The 25366-nt window shown below is 40.9% G+C and overlaps 1 protein-coding gene across 10 annotated transcripts in view; it reads right to left on the bottom strand.

The window, feature by feature from the left end:
- dmd (dystrophin) overlaps positions 1-25366 on the bottom strand; it is a 1939431-nt gene that overhangs the window by 970223 nt on the left and 943842 nt on the right. For all 10 annotated transcript variants that reach the window (XM_059968142.1, XM_059968139.1, XM_059968147.1 and 7 more), the window contains 2 exons: positions 6907-7035; positions 4594-4764 (listed from right to left, as the gene is read on the bottom strand). In XM_059968142.1, coding sequence (XP_059824125.1) covers positions 4594-4764; positions 6907-7035 — 300 coding nt within the window. The remainder of the gene's footprint in view (positions 1-4593; positions 4765-6906; positions 7036-25366) is intronic.

The following is a 25366-nucleotide window of genomic DNA, read 5'->3' as shown; positions in this document are numbered from 1 at the left end:
AAGAATACCATGCACAATGTACATGGTGAAAGCTTGTACCAACCTGCGCTCAGCCAGAATACAAACCTTCCCTCTGTATCGGTTGACAGGCTACCTGGTCTGAAGGGCACCATAAGGAGTGAATGGATTGGGAAACATATTTTAGCACTGCATGCATCAAGGAAGGCTTTCACTGAAGCAGAGTGCTCAGAGAGAATTTGAAGAGCTCTGAGGGTACAGCTCCATTCTACAGATGAGAGCTATGAGACGGGACAAAGTGTATTACAAAAGTGCAGACTGTACAGAATGGAAGGATCCTGGAGTTATCATTGGATGGTGCTGTGGTATTCGTGAGAATTGGGGGTACATATGTGAGAGTGCATCGTTCCAGACTACATAAAGTACAAACTGAAAACTATCAGAATTCCATGGAGAATGACATAAAAAATGAAAAGCTCTTACCTAAAACACTGTCACATAGCACAGACAGATATGAGGAGAGTGCAATTGGGGACTCAACAGACTTGCTGAACAGAAATCATCACAAGTTCAAAGACAACATGGAAGTTTGTCTTAAAACAAGACAAATTGTGAGACTTGCACCAAAACACTGGTATCTCATACAAAGCTGAAGTCTTAGGTCATGCAGGCAAAGCCACGGGAAGAAATAAACGTTGGTACAACTTGAATTATCTAGAACCAGGCATGGTCACTGGAAATGCAGGGTCAGTTAACATGTCAAGTATAGACTGATTTCATATCGAACCAAGCATAGATCCAGCTGGACCATCTGTGAAATGTCAAAATGAAGATGTCCTTCTAACTAAGGAAATGTCATTTGAATCTGCAAAACAGGATGAAATCAGTAGCTGGAGAAATAATGGGGTGTTTGAGAAAGTCAGAGACATTTGCCTACAAGATGGGTGTATACCCTGAAAGAAACCCTGACAGGAATTATGTCAAAAGCATGCCTGGTAGCTAGAGATTTTCAGGAACTGAACATGCCAAAAGCATTGGCAAGCCATTGCACAGACAGACATAAAATTTGCATTATTTTAGGAAATGGAGCTGTCACATGACATTTACATTAAACCCCTGCCTGAAGCCAAAAGTGTGTGTATGGTCAAGCAGATGCATCACTCAGTATAAATGGTCAAGGAAATAATGTTCAAAGCAGGTGGAAACATATCACAAGTGGATTCAGCTGTTTCATACTGGCAAGATTTAGAGTGTCATGTGATTGGAGCACTTGCCTGTCATTGTAGATGACTTCACATAGGGAGGTTCACAAAGTTTTTGCCACAACAGTCATCCCTCAGCTAAAGTCAGCCTTTCAGGTTGGGCACGAGAAACATGACAGATTCTGCTATGTAGGGATAGACATCCTTGCTGTTGATGGAATAGTACAACTGCAACAAGAAAGCTCCATCAGGAATCTTCAGAAACTGAGCAACTCAGCTCAAAGAGAAATCAGACTCTATGGATAGCAAGACAGAGCAGACCTTGCGTTGTGCTTGATGCCTGCAACTTGGCATCCAGCACAAAAAAATCCCACAGTACAAACTTTACATGAGACAAACAAGATAGTGCATAGAATTCAATCAGAAATAGTAGTCCTGAAGTTTCAACAGCTTGGAAAAGACAGCTCACTGAGGCGCATTGTCTTCGGTGATGTGTCACTTGGAAATCTTCCTGACAGAGGGATTCAAGGGGGACATTTTATTGAACTGATGGGGGAAGAGGGAAGATTTTCACTTCTCTGTTGGCAATCAAAAAGGATCTGAAAGTTGTATGTAGTACACTGACAGGAGAAACGCTTGCAATCAAGAGAAAATCTGCAGATGCTGGAAATCCAAGCAACACACACAAAATGCTGGAGAAACTCAGCAGGCCAGGCAGCATCTATGGAAAAAGTACAGTCCACATTTCGGGCCAAAACCCTTCTGCAATGTCTGAAGGTATTGACAATGCCTTTTATCTAGTCACGCTCTATTCTGAACTTGTCTATAGTGACCCAAAGAAGAACGGTGTACAAATAACATGTCATAGGCAACTACTCTTCGGTTGATGCCATCAAATCCACCAAGTCAGTTACAGAGATGAGGCTTTGTTTAGAGATAAGCAGCATCAAGGAACTAGTCCAAGCACAGAAAATTCATCATGAGCTCTGATCAACTATAAAGGAACAACTAGCTGACTTACTCACAAAGAATGGAGAGCCAGCTCTTGTGCTGTTAAGGCACTTAGAGAAGACACTTGTTACCTAAAGAACTGTCAACATCTCCTAATGGATATTTGAATTTTTTTTAAATTTAATTCTTATATACATAAAAAGGATGGGGGATTATTGAGTTCTATTCATTTGGGGTATGTAAACATTTAGTTGGCATGTGCATTTCCCTGTTCGGGCATGCATGCAAGGGATGGAGGGAATTGTGAGTATAAAAATGGTGGCCCTCATGTACTGAACTGAGAGGGAGAGAGTAAAGTTGTTGAAATGAAAGAAAAACTTGTCTTTGTTGTTTGAGTGTTAACAATTCCCTTCAGTAATTTCCCTACAATTGAAGGCAGGCTCACCACCCTAGCCAGCCCTTGCTACCCTCTTGAACAATGGAACAACAACTTCAGTCTTCAGAAATTTTCCCAGTGAGTAAAAACAATGCAAATATTTTTTACAAGGACCTCTGCAAATTTCTCCCTGGCCTCCCATAAACTCTGGGGTGAACAGTCAAAAAACACTTCAAAGCTGTAAGTACCTCCTTCTTCATCATATACATGTGTTGCAAGACTTCATTACTTATCACCCCCTTTTCTTTGGCATTAGATATTCCCATTAGTAAATATAGAGAAGAAATAGACAGAAAAAAAATCTCAGCCATATCATGTGACTCCACATCTAGGCAGCCCTGATGGTCTTTAAGATGACCCAGTATCTCCATAGTCACTCTTTTACTGTTAATATAACTAAAGTATGTCCTGGGATTATCATCAAGCCTATCTGCAAACCCATCTCATACTCTCGTTATTGTCTTCCTGATTTTTCTCTTAAGTCTGATCTTAAGCTTTATGCTCATCAAGGGATTCATTTGTACCCAGCTGCCTAAAAGCCATGTGCCATTCCCTTTTTCTTGACCGGAGCCTCAATACCTCTTGTTATCCAGGGTTTCCAGAGCTTGGTATGTATACCCTTCACCTTAACAGGGACATGCTGCTCCCAGATTCTCGACATGATCCTTTTAAAAGCCTCCACTTGGCAACTGTTCTTTTGCCTTTAACTGAAATCACCCAGTCAACCCCAGCTATATCCTGCTGAATGCCCTGTAATTTGGACCTGCTCCATTTCAGGACTTTAATCCTGCTCACCTGCTCAATCTTTATTCATAGCTGTTTTATAACTGATAGAATAGTGGTCTCTGGCTGCAAAATCTTCTCCCGCTGCTACTTTAGTTACTTGGCCCACCTCATTCCCTAAGAGGTGGTCTAGCATTTCGCCTTCCTGTACAGGTTCTTCTATGAAAGTCATGGATGTACTGCAGGTGCTTTTGATGGCTCAGTCAATATGGGAAAATTTTCAATTTCCCACAGGCACTACCCTACTTTTCTCACAACTACATGCAATTTCTTGACACATTTTCTCCTCAAATTCCTGCTGATTTGTTTCGATTTTAATCCCTGAATTATGCCATGAGATTTATCTTGCTTCTGCAAAATTAAGTCAAATTAGAATAGGATATTTTCAGTAATTTATTACCAGAATATGCACCTCATTTATTGTCTATTCTTAATTGATCCTTGAACTGTGGAGGCATTTTGGAGTTAATCATGCTAGTGGAAGCAGAGTCACACTGAAGCCAAATAAGGATGGCAGATTTCTCTCCAATCATTGAAGTAAATTTAGAGATGTACCAATGGTTATTTTATTAAATTTCACAACTACTATAATGAGATTCAAACTCTTGTCCCCATATTAATTGCCAGACTTCCTGCAGTTGTTTCATATACAGTTCTTCAATTTGACCAAACTGACTTCTACCAATCTGATGATGTTATTGCTTTTGGATACCATAGGGAATGCCTGCTAAATCAGCCTTCACTGTGCACAGTGCCAAGTATGTGTGAGATCTGCAGTATAATTTCAGATTATTTTACTGAAAACTATGGCTAACAACTCAGCACATTTACTTGCAGGTGAATTTGTCATGAATCCTGAAACATCAACATTACAGGTAGAACAATCGCTTTACACCAGTGATCAGTAATTGGGGTGCAATTCCCACTGCAAACTGTAAGGAGTTTATATCCTGCGTGGGTCTCCTTCAGAGCGTCTAGTTTCCTCGGATGTTCCAAAGCTGTACTGTTGGAGGATAGGGAGCTGTGGTAATGCTATGGTGGCACTAGAAGCATGGCGAATTTGCAGTCTGTCCCCAGCACATCCTTGGACTGCACTGATTGTTGACACAAACCAACACATTTCTCTGCATATTTGTACGTATGACAAATAAAAGCAAATCTTTTATCTTTGAATTTTTGTTACCTATTAAAATACACCATTCATACTTCAGGATCCACCCTTTCAATCTTACCAAATGCTATTTATTCAGTGCTTTAACATACCTTGCCAGTTATTATTCTGTGCACAATGGCATCAAACCTCTGATTCAGTTCTGACAGCTTGGGTTCCACCACCTCCCTGCAGTGATCTCCACGATTTGTCATCAGCTCCAAGGCCTGGTCACGCACAGCATCCACCTTCAGTCTCATGTCATTGAGTTCAGACTTCAGACGCTGCAGCCCAGGAGGAAAGAGCTTGAAATTAGCAATAAGCATATAGAGCAGTAATCCTGAACTTCAGAACAAAGAGAGGATAAACTTAAAGAGGAAGAGCCAGTACAGACGCCTTGACATCCAGTTAGAAACAGACAATTATTCAAATTGCCAAGTTGCCCCACTTTAAAAGCAAAGAATCAATAGTTTGAAGGACAGATTACTTGAGTTTGGATTTAATACCTATTTAGCACATTATCAAGAGAGTCTTCCTTTATCTGCCCGAACTTTGTGACCCTCAATCCAGAGAACATGGAATTCAGCTATGAATGGAGCTGAAGCAAAGAATTAATAGGAAATTCAAATCAAGTTGAAATCAAGTTGAAATCAACTTTTTTTTAAAAGAAAATTCTATTTTTTCACTGATAGGTCATAACTAGAATGTTAAGTATTTCTTTATACACAGCTACTCCCTATGCTAGCTAGCATTTCTCTTCCCATGCTCATTACCAGTAGGCACAGAGATTGTTTGATGCTTAGTAAGCCCTACAACTAGTTTTTCATCCTCAATGTACGAATGGTAACTTAATGTTCTCAGCGTGCAGTGTAGCACCAATAAACTTCTCAGATGTTCAGTGTGATTTTTCTAAAACTGATTGAATGCACATTATTTAGATGCAAGTCTTTTATTCAATGTTTTGACAAATTACCTTGCTTTTACTGAATCGCAAAGGTATCTGTTCCCTCTGATCTTTAACAAAGACCTTTTCTTGAGGTAAATTGTGTTTGTTTGCTCTACTTATGCTATTTGCTTAGTTGGTAAACTTTCAACTAATCGTCTGATGGGTTAAATAAAAAGCATTGGTAGATTAGGGTTATGCTGTTATTCAAGAGTAACACAAGTTCTTTGCTAATATTGTTAACATCTGAAAAAAGACCCACACCATCTGCAATAATATTACAATTTTTGTCTGGATAACTTCATTACTATTAATATAGTTTACTGTTAAAATAACCAAGAATAAAAATCAAATTCTGTAACTTCTGACACAAAAAATTTACAAATCATTCACTCAACAAATGATTAAAAATTGGGCTAAAAACATCTTAAGCTGCAAGCACAATGGTCCTGTAGTAAATTAGAAAGCATTCTGGTCAGCAACAAGATACAGTGAAAGAATGGAATAAAAATACCAAGCACGTGTATCCAAAATTGGGGTTATTTGCCTTCTGTAAATCAACCAAAAGCTCCTCGCATACATCCATGTATTCACAATGGAATGAAACAGAGTTCACAATCATTACTTTTAAGCATGCCCTCTGTCCACAACAACTTGCTACACATTCTGATCATCCTAATGCACCCTTCACTCTCCATAGCACCTCTACATTAATGCATGATTAAGACCCCCATCAGCCAGGTTCCTGTGTATTTTATTTATTTCAATGTACTGCTCGCAATGCAATATCTTCGATATTAAGGAGCCTAAACGGAGATTGCAAGTCCAGACTGTAAAACGTCTTCACGTCCGACTTCAAGTTTTTGATCACCAGAATCTCTGTGCCTTTTATCTCCTTCAATGCTCCAAGGAAGCTTAAAAAGAGAGCTCAAGAAACAAACTTCACGAGTCAATGATATCATAAAGATACTCAATGCCCATTTATGCTGCCTCCGTATACATCTTTTGCAACATTACTTGCCTCGTGATGATCATCCTTCGCTTTGCACCACCAACCCATTACCTCTTCTTGCCTTCTATACTGACAGGTCTTTGACTTTATATTCTTTCCCACATCACCCAACCATTTCCCTGCATCTTAAAATATATCTTAAAATATACCTTGTGAATTCCTTCAGTTTTTATAAAAGGTCAAACCATTAAAAAAAAATCTCTTGCTTTCCAGATGCTCTTTACCTACTAAGTTTACAAATTTTCCAGTTTTTAAAGCAGCAGGAAGTTATCAAAGCTGAACATTAATTCTGATAACTTTACATGCTGAGATACAAGTAGGAGAGCCTTACAAATTAAACTAAATTCAAGATTCTTTTCATTTGTACAATCAGAAATTAAAGTCCAAATGGAAAATGAGATCACATTTAAAAGTATCGTTAGAGAAGTTAAATATTACAGTAACACAATTTCAACCTTGTTACCGTGTTACCTTCAAAGCTTCCTCTTTCTGTCCAGCTTGCTGTTTTTCAGATTCATCCAATAAAATTTCAGCACGATACATCCAGGTTGTGATATGAGCAACATTCTGGTCAAAATTTTCCATTTGTTTCTGGTATTCCTGCATTAAAAACAGGATATTTTTGGATAGATTTTCTTTTGGAAATAAATCTAGAAAGTATTTACATTTTTTCCCAATGTTATCCTCAGCCAGACACAGCTACCTGGCAAAAATCTGGTACACATTCTGTACTCCTGGTTTTGGTTCATGTTGTTCTTCAGGCAACTACTCAATGAGGCTAACAGCAACAATCAAGTTTCAATACACAGCAGAGGTCTTTTTAGATCAGATTGTCAAATTTCACCAGGATTCCATTTGCTTGCAGTTAATGCTACTCAATATCTGATGCATGTAAGAATAGACAATAGACAATAGGTGCAGAAGTAGACCATTCGGCCCCTCGAGTCTGCACCGCCATTCTGAGATCATGGCAGATCATTCACTATCAATACCCAGTCCCTGCCTTGTCCCCATATCCCTTGATTCCCCTATCTATCAGATATCTATCCAGCTCCTTCTTGAAAGCATCCAGAGAATTGGCCTCCACCGTCTTCCGAGGCAGTGCATTCCACACCTCCACAACTCTCTGGGAGAAGAAGCTACTATTATGAAATAATCTACTTTATGCTTAGATAGAGCATAATCTATTTTGTCTTTAGCAAATGAACATAAAATACAAAAACAGATAGTAAAAGTATTTATTATTATATAAAAAGTAAATGAGCAGATAAATTGAACATAGGTCCCTTGGAAGATGAAAATGGGGAATTATTATTTGGTAATATGGAAATGGCTGAGGCCTTGAATGACTACTTTGTATCAGTCTTCATGGTGGAGGACACGTCTAACATGCAAAAGAGAGATGCTAAGGATTTGACAGTAGGTGAGAACCCTGACACAATCACTGTCACTAAAGAGTTAATGATGAGCAAACGAGTGAGCCTAAAAACAGACAAGTTCCCTAGTCCCAAACATGAGAAAATTTGCAGATGCTGGAAATCCAAGCAACACACACAAAATGCTGGAGAAATTCAGCGGGCCAGGCTGCATCTATGGAAAAGAGTACAGTTGATGTTTCGGGCCGAAACCCTTCAGCAGGACTGGAGAGAAAAAAAAAAGATGAGTAGATTTAAAAGATTGGGGGGGGGGGTGGGGGAGGAAGGAGAAACAGAAGGTGATAGCCAAAACTGGGAGGGGGAGGGGCAACTAGAGAAGGAGGAATATAATAGAAGACAGAAGGGTAAGGAAGAAAGAAAGGGGGAGGTGGAACACCAGAGGGAGGTGATGGGCAGGCACAGAGACAATGTGCAAGAGGGAAAAGGGGATGGGGGAAATGGTGAAGAAGATGGGGAACATTACTGCTAGTTTGAGAAATCAATGCTCACGCCATCAGGTTCGAGACTAGCCAGATGAAATATAAAGTGCTGTTCCTCCAACCTGAGCATGACTTCCTTGTGATAGTAGAGGCGGCCATGGATAGACATATCGGAAATGGAATGGGAAGTGGAATTAAAATGGGTGGCCACTGGGAGATCCTGCTCCTTCTGGCAGATGGGGTGTAAGTGCTCAGCGAAGCAGTCTCCAACCTGTGCCGGGTCTCACCAATATAGAGAAGGCCACACCGGGAGCACTGGATGCAGTGTATGACCCCAACAGGCTAACATGTGAAGTGACGCCTCACCTGGAAGGACTGTTTGGGGCCCTAAACGGTAGTAAGGGGGGAGTTGTTGCGGCAGGTGTAGCACTTGTTCCACTTGCAAAGATAAGTGCCAGCTGGGAGATCAGTGGGGAAGGACAAATGGACAAGGGTGATGCGTAGGGAGTGTCCTCTATCGAAAACAGAAGTGGGGGGGGAGGGGAGTAGAGTGAAAAGATGGAATTGGTGGTGGGATCCCGTTAGAGATGGCCTGATGGAATGTAAGTTCCCTAGTCCAAATGGGATGCATCTCAGGGTACTGAAAGAAATGGCAGAAGTTATGGTAGATGTGCTTGTGATAGTTTACTAAACTCCAGGCAGGTCCCAACAGATTGGAAACCTGAATATCATGCCACTGTTTAAAAAAAGTTGTAGGCTGTACGTGGGTAACTATAGGCCAATTAGCTTAATATCAATAGTCAGGAAAATGCTTGACACAGCATGGATTCATAAAGGGCACGTCCTGATTGATAAACTTATTAGAATTCTTTCAGCATATGATCAGCGAGGTGGAAAGGGGGGAACAGGTAGATGTTGCAAACTTGGATTTCTAGAAGCCACAGATAAATTGCTGCATAAATTGTCTTAAGGAGACATAAGAGTTGTGAGAACAATATTAGCGTGGATAAAGAGTTCATTAACCAATAGAAGACAGAGATTTTGGGTTAAGTTGGTACTTCTCTGAATGGTGGTCAGTGGTGAGCAGACTGCTACAGGGGTCGGGGCTGGGCCTACAACTGTTCATGATATACATTAATGATTTGGAAGAGGGGACCAAGTGTATTGAATCTTTGTTTTCTGATGACACTAAATTTAGTGGAAAAGCAATTTATGCAGAGGATACAGATAGTTATATAGATAGGTTACATGAATGAGTAAGGGTCTGGCAGATGGAGTACAACATTGGTACATGCAAGGTCATCCCACTTTAGAAGGAAAAAAAAGATCAGATTATTAGTTAATGGTGAAAGTTTGCAACACGCTGTGGTGCAGAGGAATTTGGAAGTGTTTGTGCATGAATCACATAACGATCTAAAATAAAATCGTGGCCACTGGGAAATCCCACCTGCTATAGTGGACAGAGTAAAGATGTTCAAAGTAGTGATCCCCCAATCTATATTTCATCTCAATGATGTTAAGGAGGCCGCTCTGGGAGCAGCAGATATTGTAGATAACCTTGACAGACTTACAGGTGAAGTGTTGCCTCACCTGAAAGAACCGTTTGGGGCTCTGAATGGTGGTGAGGAAGATTGTGAAGGTGTAGCACTTGTCCTGCTTGCAGAAATAAGTGCCAAGAGGGAGATCGGTGGCGAGGGGTGCGTGGACAAGGGTGTCATGGAGAGTGTGACTACTGCAGAAAGTGGAGAGACAAGGGAGGGCAGGATGTGCTTAGGGCAGATGACTGGGAATGGAGGGCAGCATCAATGGTAGAGAAATGGAAACCCCATTCCTTAAAGGTGGAGGACATCTCAGATGTTCTGGAATGAAAATACCTGTCCTGTGAACAGATGTAATGGAGATGCAATGGGGACAGAGGAAAGTGAATAGCATTTTTACAAGTGGCAGGATGGGAGGAGGTATAGTCAAGCGAGCTATGAGACTCAGTAGGTTTATAAAAGATTCAGTAAACAGTCTGTCTGCAAATACGGAGACAGAGAGATCAAGAAAGGGGAGAGAAGTATCTGAGATAGACTAAGTAAATTTGAGACCAGGGTGGAAGTTGGAGTCAATGTTGAAGAAACTGATAAACTCACCACAGCTCCAAGAAGCAGCACTAATGCAGTCAGTCATGTGGGGAAGAAAGTGTTTGAGGGCATGATCAACGTAGGTTTGGATCATGGACTGTTTCACATAGCCGACGAAAATGCAGGTATACTCTAGTTGGAGCGGAGCTGAAATAAATTTGTTAAGCGTGAGGACACACTCTGCTAGCTTGAGGAGGGTTATGGGGGAGAGGAACTGGTAAGGTCTGTTGTCCAGAAAAAAGTGAAGAGTTACAAGACCTTCCTGATGCAGCTGAGGTGTGAATGGAATTTACGTTACTGTCACTTAAAAGGACTTCCTTGCTAGAGGAATTTAATTTAAGAGCAATGAAGTTATGCTGCAATTATAAGGGGTGCTGATGAGGCCACATCTCGAGTATTGCGTGCAGTTATGGACTCCTTATTGGATGAAGGATACACTGGCTTTGGAGGTGGTGCAGAAGAGGTTGACCAGGTTGATTTTGGAGATGAGGGTGTTAGCCTATGAGGAGAGACTGAGTTTCTTGGGACTATGCTCACGAGAATTAAGAAGAATGAGGTAAAACCTTATTGAAACAAAAAATTATGAAAGAGATAGGCAGGAAAGTTAGAACTAGGCTCAAGATTCTGGGGAATAGATTGAGAATAGAAGTGAGGAGAAACTGATTTTCCCAGATAGTAGTGAATCTGTAGAATTTTATGCTCAGGGAAGCAGTTATGGCTACCTTATTATATACATTTAAAATATGGATAGATTTCTTCATAACAGAGGATTTTACGGTTATGGGGAAAATGCAAATAGGTGGAGCTGAGTCTATGCCAGATTAGCTATGATCTTATTGAACAAAAGAGCAGGATCTTTGGCCTACTGCTCCTATTTGCGACCTCCTCTACATCGGTGAGACCCATCATGAATTTGGTACCTCCTTGTTGAACACCTCCACTTCATCTGCCAGAAGTGGAATTTCCCGGTAGCCAACCATTTTAATTTCTATTCCCATTTTAATTCAGATGTGTTGTTCCATGGCTCACTCTAAGGCTGGAGGAACAAGACCTTATATTTTGTCCGTATAACCCCCAACCTGATGGCATGAACATCATTTTCTCCTTACTGTAAAACATATTTCCTTCCCCTCTTCTTCTGTTCCCTACTCTGGCCTCTTAGCTCTTCTCATTTGCTTGTCACTTCCCCCGGTGACCATCCTTCTTACCTTTTTCTCATGGTCCACTTACTTCCTCTCCAGCCCTTTACATTTCCCACCCACCTGCCTTCACTTTTCAACTTCTCGCTTTTCTCATTCCCCACCCCCCACCTCACTTTTTTATTCTGGTATCTTCTTCCCTCCTTTCCAGTCCTGAAGAAGAGGTCTCAGCCCAAAGCATTGACTGTATATTCATTTCCAGACATTTGATTTTTCCTGATCAGCTGAGTTTTTCAAGCATTTATGCATGTTGCTCTGTACCTTATGTTTTTCTGTAAATAAATTAAATTAAGGGAATTTAGTATTGCATGACTTGACATGGAAATTTCTAGAGGATTAAACCCAATAGTTTCAGCTATTTTGTGGTCAAACTCAGTTATGGCTTTAGGTTGCAACTACTTTACAAATAGGAGGTACAGAATATTAGACCAGACACTCACTCTGTGAGGATCAGTAATTTTCTCCACTTAGGCATGAAGCATTCATTCTCTTGACATCACTGTCTTGTTGTGCCATCATATAATGTGCATTTTAAATTAACATCAGCCCTCTTATTAAAATATCATATCTATCATCACAACATTTAGAGACTGTAAACAATTTCAGTTACAATCTTCGGGATCAATTAGCACTAAAGATTTCCAAATAAAATAGACTTAAGATCAATTATTAAAAACTTCAATCATTTTTAAACAAGTAAACATAATTAGCTGGATTATATATTTTACAAGACTTAATTGTTAATATAATGCAATGATAATTTCTGTGACGGGATCTCACCAATAGCTCATTGCACCTCACATGAAGGATTTTATGCACAGTATGCACCTCAATTGATGCTTGACCAGCCCAATTTAACTTCGAGCCAATAATTGCTGTTTGTCCAAACATAGTCATAAGTTTCCTAAAACTAAGAACATTTATAAGTGATGTGGACAGTAATCAAGAGATTATAACGATTTTATTTTCTTCATGATGTCTAAAAGCAATTATTTTTCCAAATAGTTACTTAGGGAAAAAACAAGAGAAAACAAACAGTCAATGTTGTAATGATTGCTCATCCACTTAGAAGTTGACTTTTACTCAGAATTAATACAAAAAAAAATCTTTGTTCAAAGGATAATGAGGACCATGCAGCATTTATTTAAGGAATGGAACAAAGTTGTAACGTGCGCTGGTTGACCATTGGTTATAGAAGAACATTAATCCCCTGGCATGACAACTAATGTGCCCAGTACTCCAGGGAAAAGAATGTGCAGGATTTCTTCTTAAACTGATCTGCACGCTCACCAAATAAAGGATAAATGCATTATTTGCTGCACACAGGTCACCTCAGCCACACCTTAAGAATTAGGAGATGTATAATGGCTCGAGGTTCCCTTTCCAAATCTAAGAATCCAGCTGTACCTTTCCAAAGATATTTTTTTTCCTAACCTTTGCTGTTGCCATTGAAATTGAGGGGCTAAAAGGACTTGACAATTTTGAAGTTGTTTGCAAATTACTAGTAGCTGAGCGAAAATCTGCACCTCCTAAACCAGGTTTATTTTCCAAAGATCAGATGTCCAAATAAAAATGAGAGGCAACACCAGAGGAATAAGATTTGTATGTCTCATACCTCAGCACATAATTATAAAAGTTATCAGTGAGAAAGGATACCATCCAGTAATAGATGGACTCAACTTTATTGTTATTGTGCCGAATACAGATACAAAGCCAATGAAATGCAGTTAGCATCTAACCAGAAGTGCAAAAGTATTATTTTGTATTATTTACAAAATAACTGTGAATAAAAAGTAAGTGCTCCAGCACACAAATATAAGAGTACTGAGACAGTCCAATATGGGTGTAATACTGCTTAGCGCTGTGATGTGAGGTTCAGCAGGGTCACAGCCTCAGGGAAGAAGCTCTTCCTGAGCCTGTTGGTGCGGGAGCGGAGGCTCCTGTAGCGCCTACCAGATGGGAGGAGAGTAAAAAGTCCATGGTTATGGGTGAGATGCATCCTTGATGATGCTTTTCACCCTGCCCAGATAGCATTTATGGTAGATGTTCCCAATTGTGGGCAACTGGATGCCGAAAACCCACTGGGCAGTTTTCACCGCACGCTGCAGTGCTTTGCAGTGTGATATGAGACAATTGCCATACCACACTGAGATGCAGTTGGTGAGTATGCTCTCAATGGTACAGTGGTAAAAGTCCATCAGTATCCTGGGACAGAGGTGAGCTTTCTTGATGCTCTGCAGGAAATAAAAGCACTGTTGCACCTTTTTGTTCAGGATAGAGAAGTTCAGTGACCAGATCATTGGAAATGTGGACACCAAGAAATTTGGAGCTTGATACATGCTCCACTACAGCTCCGCTGATGTAGATGGGGACATGAGTGTGGCTCCTAGCATGCCTGAAGTCCATAATAATCTCCTCAGTCTTCTGGGTGTTAAGGGCCAGGTTGTTGTCGGCACACCACGCGGCCAGGTGCTGGACCTTGTACCTGTAGGCCGTCTTGTCATCCTCTCTGATCAGGCCAACCACCGTGGAGTCGTCTGCGACTATGATTATGGAGTTAGATCCGTGTACAGGAACGCAGTCATAGGTGAAAAGGGAGTACAAAAGTGGGCTCAGCACACAGCCTTGAGGCAACGCCAGTGTTCAGGGTGAGAGTGGAGGAGGAGAGGTTGTCTAACTTAACAGATTGGGGTCTGTTCATCAGAATATCCAATTGCAGAACGATGAGCTGATACCAAGCTGGCGAAGTTTGGCGATCGGCTTAGAGGGGATCACGGTATTGAATGCTGAACTAAAATCAATGAACAGCATACTGATGTAAGAGTTGGGGCTGTCCAGGTGGGTCAGGGCAGAGTGAAGTGATGCGGAGATGGCGTCCTCTGCAGACCTGTGGATGCGATAGGCAAATTCATGGGGGTCCAGGGTAGTGGGCAGACAAGATTTAAGATGTGATAGAACCAAAGCACTTTACAATGATGGGGGTGAGTGCAACTGAGCGGAAGTCATTCAGGCCCATGGCAGTAACACAGTAACCGTGTTAGTGTGACACCAGTTGTTGACTTTATTGTATTTAATGGTTTGTTTTACCGAGGCTTACACAGGAATCCTTATTAGCCATGTTTACAAAATGATACATTAAGTAAAGATCAGATGAGTTATTAATCTGCCTCTAAACATATTTGAAACAATGGCTTTACCAGGTATCGATGTATCTTGCTTTCTATCCTTTCCAATTCATAATAATATGTGGTTTTGCGGACACATCAGAGAAATCACTTCATTAATATGGGAGAATGTGCTACCAGAAATACCACTAACAATCTACGCTGGTGATTTTAGGATTTTGCTGTGTTTGAAGACATCTCTAGATAATACTACCCTCCTGCAGATACTAGGCTGGATCATTCTTATGGTAAGCTCATGGTTCCACAGGGAATGGAGATCTGCTGAACATGTCAGGCATTTTCATAATTCTCTGCCTGTGCATGACAAAGGAAATAATGAAATGTAGTGGAAGTCAGACAACAGTGTGTTGGATCATTCACTGTGTCTGAGGTGGTTCCATGAGATTGTGAGCCGACTGGTTGGATCAGCTACTTGTTCAGCCAACTCATGTGAATGGACAGACTAATTTTCATTCAAGGGTCAGTGCTTCATTTTCTTTCAGCTATGTGACAGTGAGACAGCAGGTGAGCCTGTTGCTGGACAGCTCCGTCCAACCAGGTTCAAGATGGATCTCAGCTGCTGTCTGCGTGTACTTGAATGTTTTCCGTGACCGTAATAGCTTGCCTTGTGTGGTCCAGCTTCCTTCCGCATCCAAAAGGCATGCTGGTCAGTAGGTTATCTTGTTTCTGTTCAGCATCCCTCGTGTCACTAGATGTGACTAAGTCAAATTGGAGTCAATAGGCACATAAGGGAGAATTGGTGATAGGGAAACCGATGGGGATATGGAAATATTCTGAGATCTGGCATTGAACTCATCTCAAAGGATTTCCGATGAGCCTGATGGCATCCTTCTATGCTCTTTGAAAATATGCGCACTATGGAAATAACAGAACTTATGTGCCTAATTTGTATTTAATTTAAATTCACCTGCCAAACTACTAGGGTTACCTGCTGATCTGTTGTTCCTGAAGTGGCCTCCTCCACACTGGTGAGACCCAGTGTAAATTAGGAGGCTGGTTCATTGAGCAGCTCCATCCATCCACCAAAAGCAGAACATTCGGGTGGCCAAACATCTTAATTCCAATTCACATTCCGACATGCTGGTCCGTGACCTCCCCCTGTGTGAAGATGAGGCCACCCTCAGGGTGGAGAAGCATCACCTTATTTTCCATCTGGGTAGCCCTAAGCTGATGGCGTGATTTCTCCTCCAGTAAAAAAAATCCTTCTCTCTCCCCTCTTCTTCTGTTCTCCCACCCTGGCCTCTTACCTCTTTTCACCTGCTTATCACCTGCCCCTGAGTCCCTGGTGGTCCATTCTCCTATCCTATTAGATTCCTTTCTCTCCAGTCCTTTATCTTTTCTACACGCCTGGTTTCACCCATCACCTTCCAGCTGCCCTTCATCCCCTCCCCCCATCTTTTTTATTCTAGCATCTCCCCCCTTCCTTTCTGGTCCTGACAAAGTATCTCGGCCTGAAATGTCTACTGTTTGTTTCTTTCCATAGGTGCTGCCTACTGCCAAGTTCCTCCAGCATTTTGTGTGTGTCGACTTATATAACGGTGTTTACAGCCATGCTACTACTTCAGAGTAGCACACCTCACAGATCAACAGAGCACCGGCAGTAACACATCCACACGAGCTTAGTCTGATTACTGGCATCCTGCAAAAGGCAGGCACAGGCACAATCCAACCCCACACTGTAACAGCCAAAAGATGGTATAAACAAAGCTAAAAGAAAGCAATGTGACTATTCCTCTTCCTACCCTGTCTCTTGCAAAAATACTATCCCCTTCTCACAATTCCTCTGCCTCCGCTGCAACTGCTCTCAGGATGAGGCTTTTCATTCCAGGATGAAGGAGATGTCTGCCTTTTTTAAACAAAGGGGCTTCCCTTCTTCCACCATCAACTCTGCTCTCAAACGCATCTCTCCCATTTCCCTCACATCTGTCCTCACCCCATCCGCCTACCACACCACTCGGGATAAGGTCCCCCTTGTCCTCACCTACCACCCCACCAGCCTCCAGGTCCAACGTATAATTCTCCGTAACTTCCGCCACCTCCAATGGGATCCCACTACCAAGCACATCTTTCCCTCCCCCCCCCCTTTCTGCTTTCCACAGGGATCCCTTGTCCATTCATTCCCCCTCAATCCCTTCCCACCAATCTCCCTCCTGGCACTTATCCTTGTAAGCGGAACAAGTGCTACACCTGCCCTTACACTTCCTCCCTCACCACCATTCAGGGCCCCAGACAGTCCTTCCAGGTGAGGCGACACTTCACCTGTGAGTCGGCTGGTGTGGTATACTGCATCCGGTCGGCTCACAGTGTGGCCTTTTATATATTGGTGAGACCCAACGCAGACTGGAAGACCGGTTCGTTGAACACCTACACTCGGTCTGCCAGAAAAAGCAGGATCTCCCAGTGGCCACACAATTCCACGTCCCATTCCCATTCTGATATGTCTATACATGGCCTCCTCTACTGTCAAGATGAAGCCCCACTCCGGTTGGAGGAACAACACCTTATACACCGGCTGGGTAGCCTCCAACCTGATGACATGAACATTGACTTCTCTAACTTCCATTAATGCCCCTCCTCCCCTTCTTACGCCATCACTGATATATTTAGTGTTTTCCCCCTCCTTTTTTTTCTCTTTCTTTCTGCCCATCACGCTGCCTGTTCTCCATCTCCCTCTGGCGCTCCCCTCCCCCTAGGCCTCCCGTCTCATGATCCTTTCCCTTCTCCAGCTCTGTGTCCCTTTTGCCTATCACCTTTCCGAACCTTTCTGGCTCTCAGCTTCACCCCACCCTCTCCAGTCTTCTCCTATCATTTTGCATTTTCCCCTCCCCCTCCTACATTCAAATCTCTTACTATCGTTCCTTTTAATTAGTCCTGACAAAGGGTCTCAGCCTGAAACGTCGACAGTGCTTCTCCTTAATAGATGCTGCCTGGCCTGCTGCATTCCACCAGCATTTTGTGTGTGTTGCAATGAGATTTCTGCAATTTTCAACCTAAATATGGCATTATTGAGTCTCTAAGCCCAGAAAAGTAGTGAGCTCTCAAAACATCAGAGAACCAGCTAAAGAATAACTTATGTTTTACTTTTAGCAGCTTTCTTCTTGTAACAATCCATTTTTTCCCCAGATGAATGGCTTCTAGTAAAAGCTGATTTTCTTTCTCTTCTCCCTTTTTATTTGTCCTGTTTTTGTACTTTCCAAACAAACTAACGCAAGTTTAGTATCTCGAAAGGGCAGTCTCTCTATTCACAGTGCATAACAAAGATTTATCCCAAAGGCACTAATTGTTGCCTAACCATCTTCATTCCGTGCCCCATGGTTTCCAAGAAACACTGTTTTTTCTGTGTACTTTATCTGTATCTTTTGTGGTCAGATCTCTTTTCAACCTGCCAACTTGCAATAACAACCTGAACTTCCCCACTCCATCAATTTAACTAAAGTTCTTTATTGCAGGAAGTATCCAGTAAACCGCTCTCTGTCCTTTCACATGCCTTCACACTATTCCTTAAGGGCAGCAACCAGAAACGGAGTCAAAACTCCAGTTATGATCCAAATTGAGTTTTACATAGAGATATCATGATTTTCCTGCTCTTTAATGTTGTGCCCCCATTTGTAAAGCTCAGGGTCTGATATGCTTTAACTTCTTTTGCATAAGACCCAGCCACCTTCCACAATTTACCCATGTCTATGGACTGATAGAAAACACAATTCCTATGCTGAATTTCGCCTGACACATCTTCATGCACTTCATCAACTTTACCAAATCAACTTTCATCCTCCTCATGATTCACCATGCTTCTAAGTTCAAAGTCACCTGCAGCAATAGTCCCTTCTACATCTAAGATATTAATGTACAAAAAGCCTTTTATCCTGATGACAGATCTGTTATGAAGCACATACTCAAATGCACTTGAATGTCTGCATTCCCCTCGGTGACAACCCAACTCCCATAACTGGGCCGCATCAAAAAATACTCTATCACTTAAGTTAAACATGATTTCCCTTTGATAAATCTATTGTGGCTTTCTTTAATCATTCAGCATTTGCACAAGTGACTGCTGATCTCTAAAACTATGCCCATAAATGAAGTTAAACTAACCTGTCTGCAATTGCTGGATTTGTATAAACATTTGGAATATTTGTAGTTCACTAATTTTGAGAGATCATCTGGAGATTGTGGCTAATAACTCCAAAATTTCCATTCTTTCTTCTATAAACAACCCAAGATGTATCCCATTTGCACTGAGTGAATCCAGCAGTATTCTCTACCTTGTTTAAACCAGCCACACTTAAATGAATTGAATTGACTTTATTACTTACTTCTTCATGAACATGAAGAGTAAAAATCTTTACATTATGTCTCTGTCTAAATATAATTATAGTAATCTATAATAAATATTATTTACAACAGGATGGTAAATACACCCTATCCTCGTTATATGCAGGGGATACGTTTCTCACAGTCGACACATAATGTGATTAATTATTTAAATGGAGAAAATAGGGATGCGTTCCAGAGGGCTTCCTAAGTAAGTTTTATCTGTAACTTATACACATTTTCAAACCAATATGACACAAAAGCAGTACCACAAGGCAACATTTATATTACATTTCATCAATTTAAGGTAATATTCAATGTATTAAATCATAGAAAGTTAACATACTAGGGTGTACAGAACTCACCAACAATGGCAGGTGTGTTCACTCCAGGAGATGAGTGGTTGTTGTGCTGTTAGGTAGCTTTACATGGATAAGGTGGATGGTTGTGGTCGTCGGGATCATATCAAGCACAGCGAGGGGTGAAGCAAGACTCACAGAACTCTTAGAGCTGTCGGCAGCAGGAGATGACACCTGTTTGAATAAAGTGGTGAGGGTTGTTTGCTTGGCAGCATTTTGTTTTTCAGCATAAATTTGCTAATAGGGAAGAAGGGTTGACAGCAGGGAACGATTGAAATGCTGACTCCATTCTAAACTTGGGTCTGGGTCTGCGTCCATCGTCATTTGTGCCAAGTGTTCCGACTTCAACCATTCCCTCACTGTTGGTAAACTCCCGGGTCTTTCAAAATCATCTGTTGCTTGCTGCATCTGAGAGATAGTTCGCCATAAAAAAAATGCATTGAATGTGAATCACACCTTGGTCAATTGGCTGAATCAGCGATGTTGTATTAGGCAGCAAGAAACGCACTGTTATGTTAGGATGAATGCTGTCCAAATGCTTAGGATGGGCTGGCGCATTGTCAAGCAACAAAAGCACTTTAAAGGCAAGATTCTGTTCCCAGCGGTAGCGTCCCAGAGCCTGATGCCACACTGTTTATAATTTCCAACTTTTTTTCAAGTGTTAAAGTGGTTCTCTGCTGCTCGGCTGATGGCCCAGGACATGATATTGGACACTTAGGAGGCATAGTTAAATATTTCAAGCACAAAATCACTGCACCGTAGGTAAAACTGACAGAAGTTTAAGAGCACAAGATCGCACATCCACACCTTGCCAAAATCAATGCAAGACTGGTGGGAGTGAGATTGTGAGGCACGTGCACCTGACTCGTATTGGTGGGAAAGTGATGCTTTTCATCCCAACAGTGAGACTGTGAGGTGTGCGCACGTGACTTGTATTGGCGGGAAAGCAGTGCTCCTTTCATAACTGAGAGTTTTGGACACATATAAGGAGACTTTGGTAGAAACAGGTTCCTCGCATAACTGAATCCGCTTTGTCTGAAGGCACGTGTAACGAGGGAGGGTGTATAACATAGAAATACAGTTGCATCAGCATGAATTAATCAGTCTGATAGCCTGGTGGATGAAGCTCTCCTGGAGCCTGTTGGTCCTGGTTTTTATGCTGTGGTACCATTTCCCAGGCTGTGGCAGCCAGGTTGTGTTGGTAGGTGAATTGCAGCGGGTCCAGTGTGGGTGGTAGCATGCTGCAGATGTAGTCCTCGACCAGCCTCTCAGATCATTTGCTAATTATTGAGGTGAGTGCGACAGGACGCCAGATGTTCAGACACACTACTTTGGTCTTTTTAGCTGCAGAAACAACAGTGAATGCTTTGAAGCAGGAGGGCCCTCTACACGGAGAGGGAGAGATTAAAAATGTCTGTAAGCACACCTTTTGTAGCCATTTACATCCTGAGTACTCGCCCTGCGACGCTGTCTGGTCCTGCGGCCTTGAGAATTCCACTCATTGGAAACACCTGTGTACTTTGGTCTCAGAGATGACCAAGCTGCAGGTCTCCTCAGGGGCTCAGTACTGGCGGCATCGAATCGAGCCTAAAAAAGATTTAGCTCATCTGGGAGAGGGGCATCAATGTTGAAAACTCCATTCTGTTTAGCTTTGAAGTCTGCGACTTTGCGCAGACCTTGCCATAAACTGCATGCGTTGTTGGTGGAAAGTTGAGTCTGAATCTTGTCTCTGTATTGTTGTTTCGCTGCCTTGATGACTTTGCACAGATTGTAGCTGCATTTCTCATATCTTCATTTTAGTCCCTGATCAGTACAAACCTCTGCTTTTATTCTCCATTACAGTTCACATGTTTGTCAAAGGTACGTTGATTTCATTTTCAAGTTTACAGTCTGAGTTTTTTAAAAAACTTTTGTCTTTTTTGCTTCCTTTGCTTCAATTTTTACTATCTATATTCATCCTGGTTTTCAGTCGTGTTAATAAATTGACTCCTAACATGTGGCCTTTCTTTCTGCTTTATTGTGTTCTTCTTCATGGAAATATTAATAGATTCTAACAAAACCAACTTCTCCTTCAAGGCTATCCACAGTTCAATACCATCTTTGATTCCAATTTTCTATAATCACCCCTTCAAACAGGCCTGCTCTAATTAAATACTTTTACGAAGGAGTGAGCCATACTCTATTCCATTGCAATGCTAAATTTTATTTTACTATGACCACCGCTAATTCAATTTTCCACCTCATTCCCCAGAACCAAGTTTGACATTCTTCCTTACTCATTCACCTTATTTTTCCCTGCCCTAGCTTTCTTTAAAAGCTAAGTACATGGCAGTGATTCCCAATGGGAGATGTATTGCTCCCCCCAAGGGAATGGTTACATGTCCTAAGTGGGCATTATGGGAAACAGAAGTCATCAAGACTTTTTTTTGGAGAGGGGAGGAGTGGGGTGGTAAGCAACACCTCAACTTGAGGCATGAGACCTGATCAACAGTGTTAACTCACTGCCACTGTCAACATCCAAAATTCATTTCCAGTTTGTGTTAGTTTTATATTTTAATTCAGCCCTGCTAATGATGGATAAGTAAGCACAACATGATCTCTATGAGTCTGAAGTGAGTGAAGCCTTGAATTCTGCTAAGAACCAGAAACTACAGAAGGTGCATCAATACAATGTAACATATCTGGAGCATAGATTCATGCTGTTCCCATCAGATCAGCGACACCCCATGTGTCTTATTCGTAATACTGTACTGTCTAATGAAGCCATGAAACCATCAAGATTGCAGGAACACTTCCATAAAAGTCACCCTGAAAAGGCTATTTATGGTATTATCCAGTTCCATAAGATGAAAGAAGCATTTGAAAAGCGTTGCACACTCAGGTCATTTGCCAAGAAAGCTAAAAATGACCTTGATAATGGTCTCATTGCTTCTTATAACAATTCCAAAATGATAGCTATGTGTGGAAAATCTCAGACAATTGGTGAAAGATTAATAATGCCTGCTATATCAGAAGTGCTCACCATTGTTCTCAAAATAGATACGAGTATTTTAAAATCAATTCCTTTGAGTAATAGCTCTACAGCTCATCGTAGTGACGAAATGAGTGAAGGCACTGAGTATCAACTGTGCACAGAGCTACAAAAAACTGAATTTGAATACAAATGCATGAGTCAACTGTGCAAGACGGGGCATTGCTAATGGCATATATATGGTTTATCAAAAATGGAAAAGTTTATGAAGAGTTTCTTTTTTGTAAAAAGAAAAAAGTATCAGCGGAGAATCAATCTACGATGAGCTCAAAATGTTTATTGAAGGTAAAGTATTCCGAATAGGAAGAGGATTTCTTGTGCTACAGATGGAGCAACATATATGACAGGTCATCATGCAGGTTTAGTGGCTTTTATAAAAAAAAGAAATTCCAAGTCTGTTTTGCAATCCATTGTGTAATTCATCATCAATGACTCACAGCCGAAACCTCAGCCAGTGACTGTTTCAATCATAACTCTTGTGATATCTGCAGTCAACAAAATTTAAGCTCATCCATTAAATAGCAGAATATTTCACAGTTATGCCAAGAAAATGATGAAGAGTTTGAATGCTTGTTTCTTCACACTGAAGTGCTTTGGCTGTAAAAATAGCTGTTGCTTAAAACACTTCTGTGACCTTTTTGACACTGCGGTTGAAATTTTGCTCGAAGTCAATGAGCTTAGGAAACAAAATTGAACTTCTACTTGGAGATGTTCCATGCCTAGCCAATCTGTATGATAATATGAACATTCTAAATATGAAACTGCAGGGTGAGCATTTGAATTTAATTCAGACAATAAGCATAGTGTTCACTTTTATGAGAAAATTGGAAATATATAAGCAACACATTGGGAGAAGAATGTTCTCACAGTTACCCTACATGGAAAGTATGGCACTCTCTTTCACAGACAGTGACTTGCAGAAGTACTGCTTACACCCAAAGTAACTAAAGAAGGATTTTCAGAATCAATTCCAAGATTTGAACAATCTGGAAATTCTAGACTGGGTAATTAACCCTTTTCTTTGCAAGGTGGAAGAACAGGAGGAAAGCTAGGAAGAAGAAATTATTGAAATTCATTTTGATGAAGAATCAAAAATGCTTTTCAAAAATGTCAGCTTTGGTGGTAAGTGGCTACAGTATTACACAAAGTTTTCTAGTATTTGGAGAAGAGCCAATCTACCCTTCATTGCATTTTTATCCTCCTACTTTTTTGAAAGAGGCTTCAGTGCAGTGAACCACATACTAATAAAATCCCAGAAAACACTTGAACATCATTATGCATGGGGACTTAAGGCTTTTGCTGTCACAACTTGAACCAGATATTTCAGTGCTTGCTAAAAACCATCAAGTTCAAAGATCACATTGATATCAAAGGGGCTGTACAGCACACCAGTACTGTGTAAGTTAAGTTTAAAGACAAATAAAAATTTAAAGCAGGAATATTTTTTCTCATTTTAGCATACGGCAGACATGTTATTACACTATGGGGGCATCGGAAGGTATATTGTGCCTAAGAGTGGCATTGGAAAGTATCAAGGTGCTATCGGGGGCATTGGGCTAAATTAGGTTAGGAAGCACTGGTGATTGGAAATATCTACTACCAAATCTGTTCTTTACAAGCAGGTAATCAGTCAGTGGCCACTTTATAAGATATACCTATACACTTGCCATTAATCCAAATATCTAATCAGCGATTCATGTGGCAGCAACTCAATGCATAAAAACATGCAGACATAGACAAGAGGTTCAGTTGCTATTCAGACCAAATATCAGAATAGAGAAGAAATGTGATCTTAAGTGACTTGGACTGTGCAATGATTGTTGGTGTCAGACTGGGTGGTTTGAGCATTCCAGAACCTGCTGATGTCCTGGGATTATCATACACAGTCTCTAGAGTTTACAGAGAATACTGTGAAGAAGTGAATAAGCTACAGCAGCAGAAGACCATAAACATACACTCAGTGGCCACTTTATTAGGCACAATTAATACCTAATATAGTGGCTGTTGAATGTATATCTTTTCCCCCTCAACAATCTGTGTTCGATGGAATAAGATACCACTGAAACAGTATATGTTATATAATAGTTCCAAATTGTATAGATTGTTCTCCAAATGCAGTTTCAATCTTGAGAACTAGTGGAATAGAAGCTTAGAGAGATGCCCAAACTTAGATCTGACCAAGTTTTTTAAGCAAATTACAGAATTACATTAATTAATTAAAGCTGGACCTCAAATCAATGATCGATAATCTCTGATTAATTCAGGTATTCCGTTCATCACAATGTTAAAAGCTGCAAAGGGGAATTCCAGTCATGAGACTACCAAGTGCTTCATCTGCAACAATCAAATGAATAAAACAATTCAACAAAGTTTGAACTTCAGTCACATTTTATCTGAATACCAAAATTTAGAATGAATGGGTAATTTTAAGTGACAATCCTACAGAGCCAGAAATTCAGGCTAGAATATATTTAAGCTAAAATAACCAAAAGAACCAGGAATATAGGTCTTAACCAGGATGATTCAATAAATTAATTCCAATTTTATTGTAGCAAATTTTGGAATCTTTGCAAATGGTGTGCACATAATCTGTGTCCATTGATAGGCTGTAATTATTCAATCAATTGAGCAATTATCACTATATGCAGCACTACTGTAGTGAAACTCCATTAGCTGCTGTAAAGTATTTCCACAGGGATAGTAACAGGAATCATTATTGTTTTAGCTGCTGCATTAGCAGGGAGCTCTCCCTCACAAGCCTAAGTGTGCCCGAGCTTTTTTTTAATTTCCACTAACTTCAATGGAAATAATAAAGGGCAAATTGCCACATGAAGTGTCATTCAACGGAATGAAGAAAATTGT

This window comes from Hypanus sabinus, chromosome 4 (assembly GCF_030144855.1).
Source record: "Hypanus sabinus isolate sHypSab1 chromosome 4, sHypSab1.hap1, whole genome shotgun sequence".
Lineage (NCBI taxonomy): Eukaryota > Metazoa > Chordata > Chondrichthyes > Myliobatiformes > Dasyatidae > Hypanus > Hypanus sabinus.
Note: the sequence above shows the minus strand (reverse complement) of the source record. Positions and strands in the feature narration are given on the sequence as shown.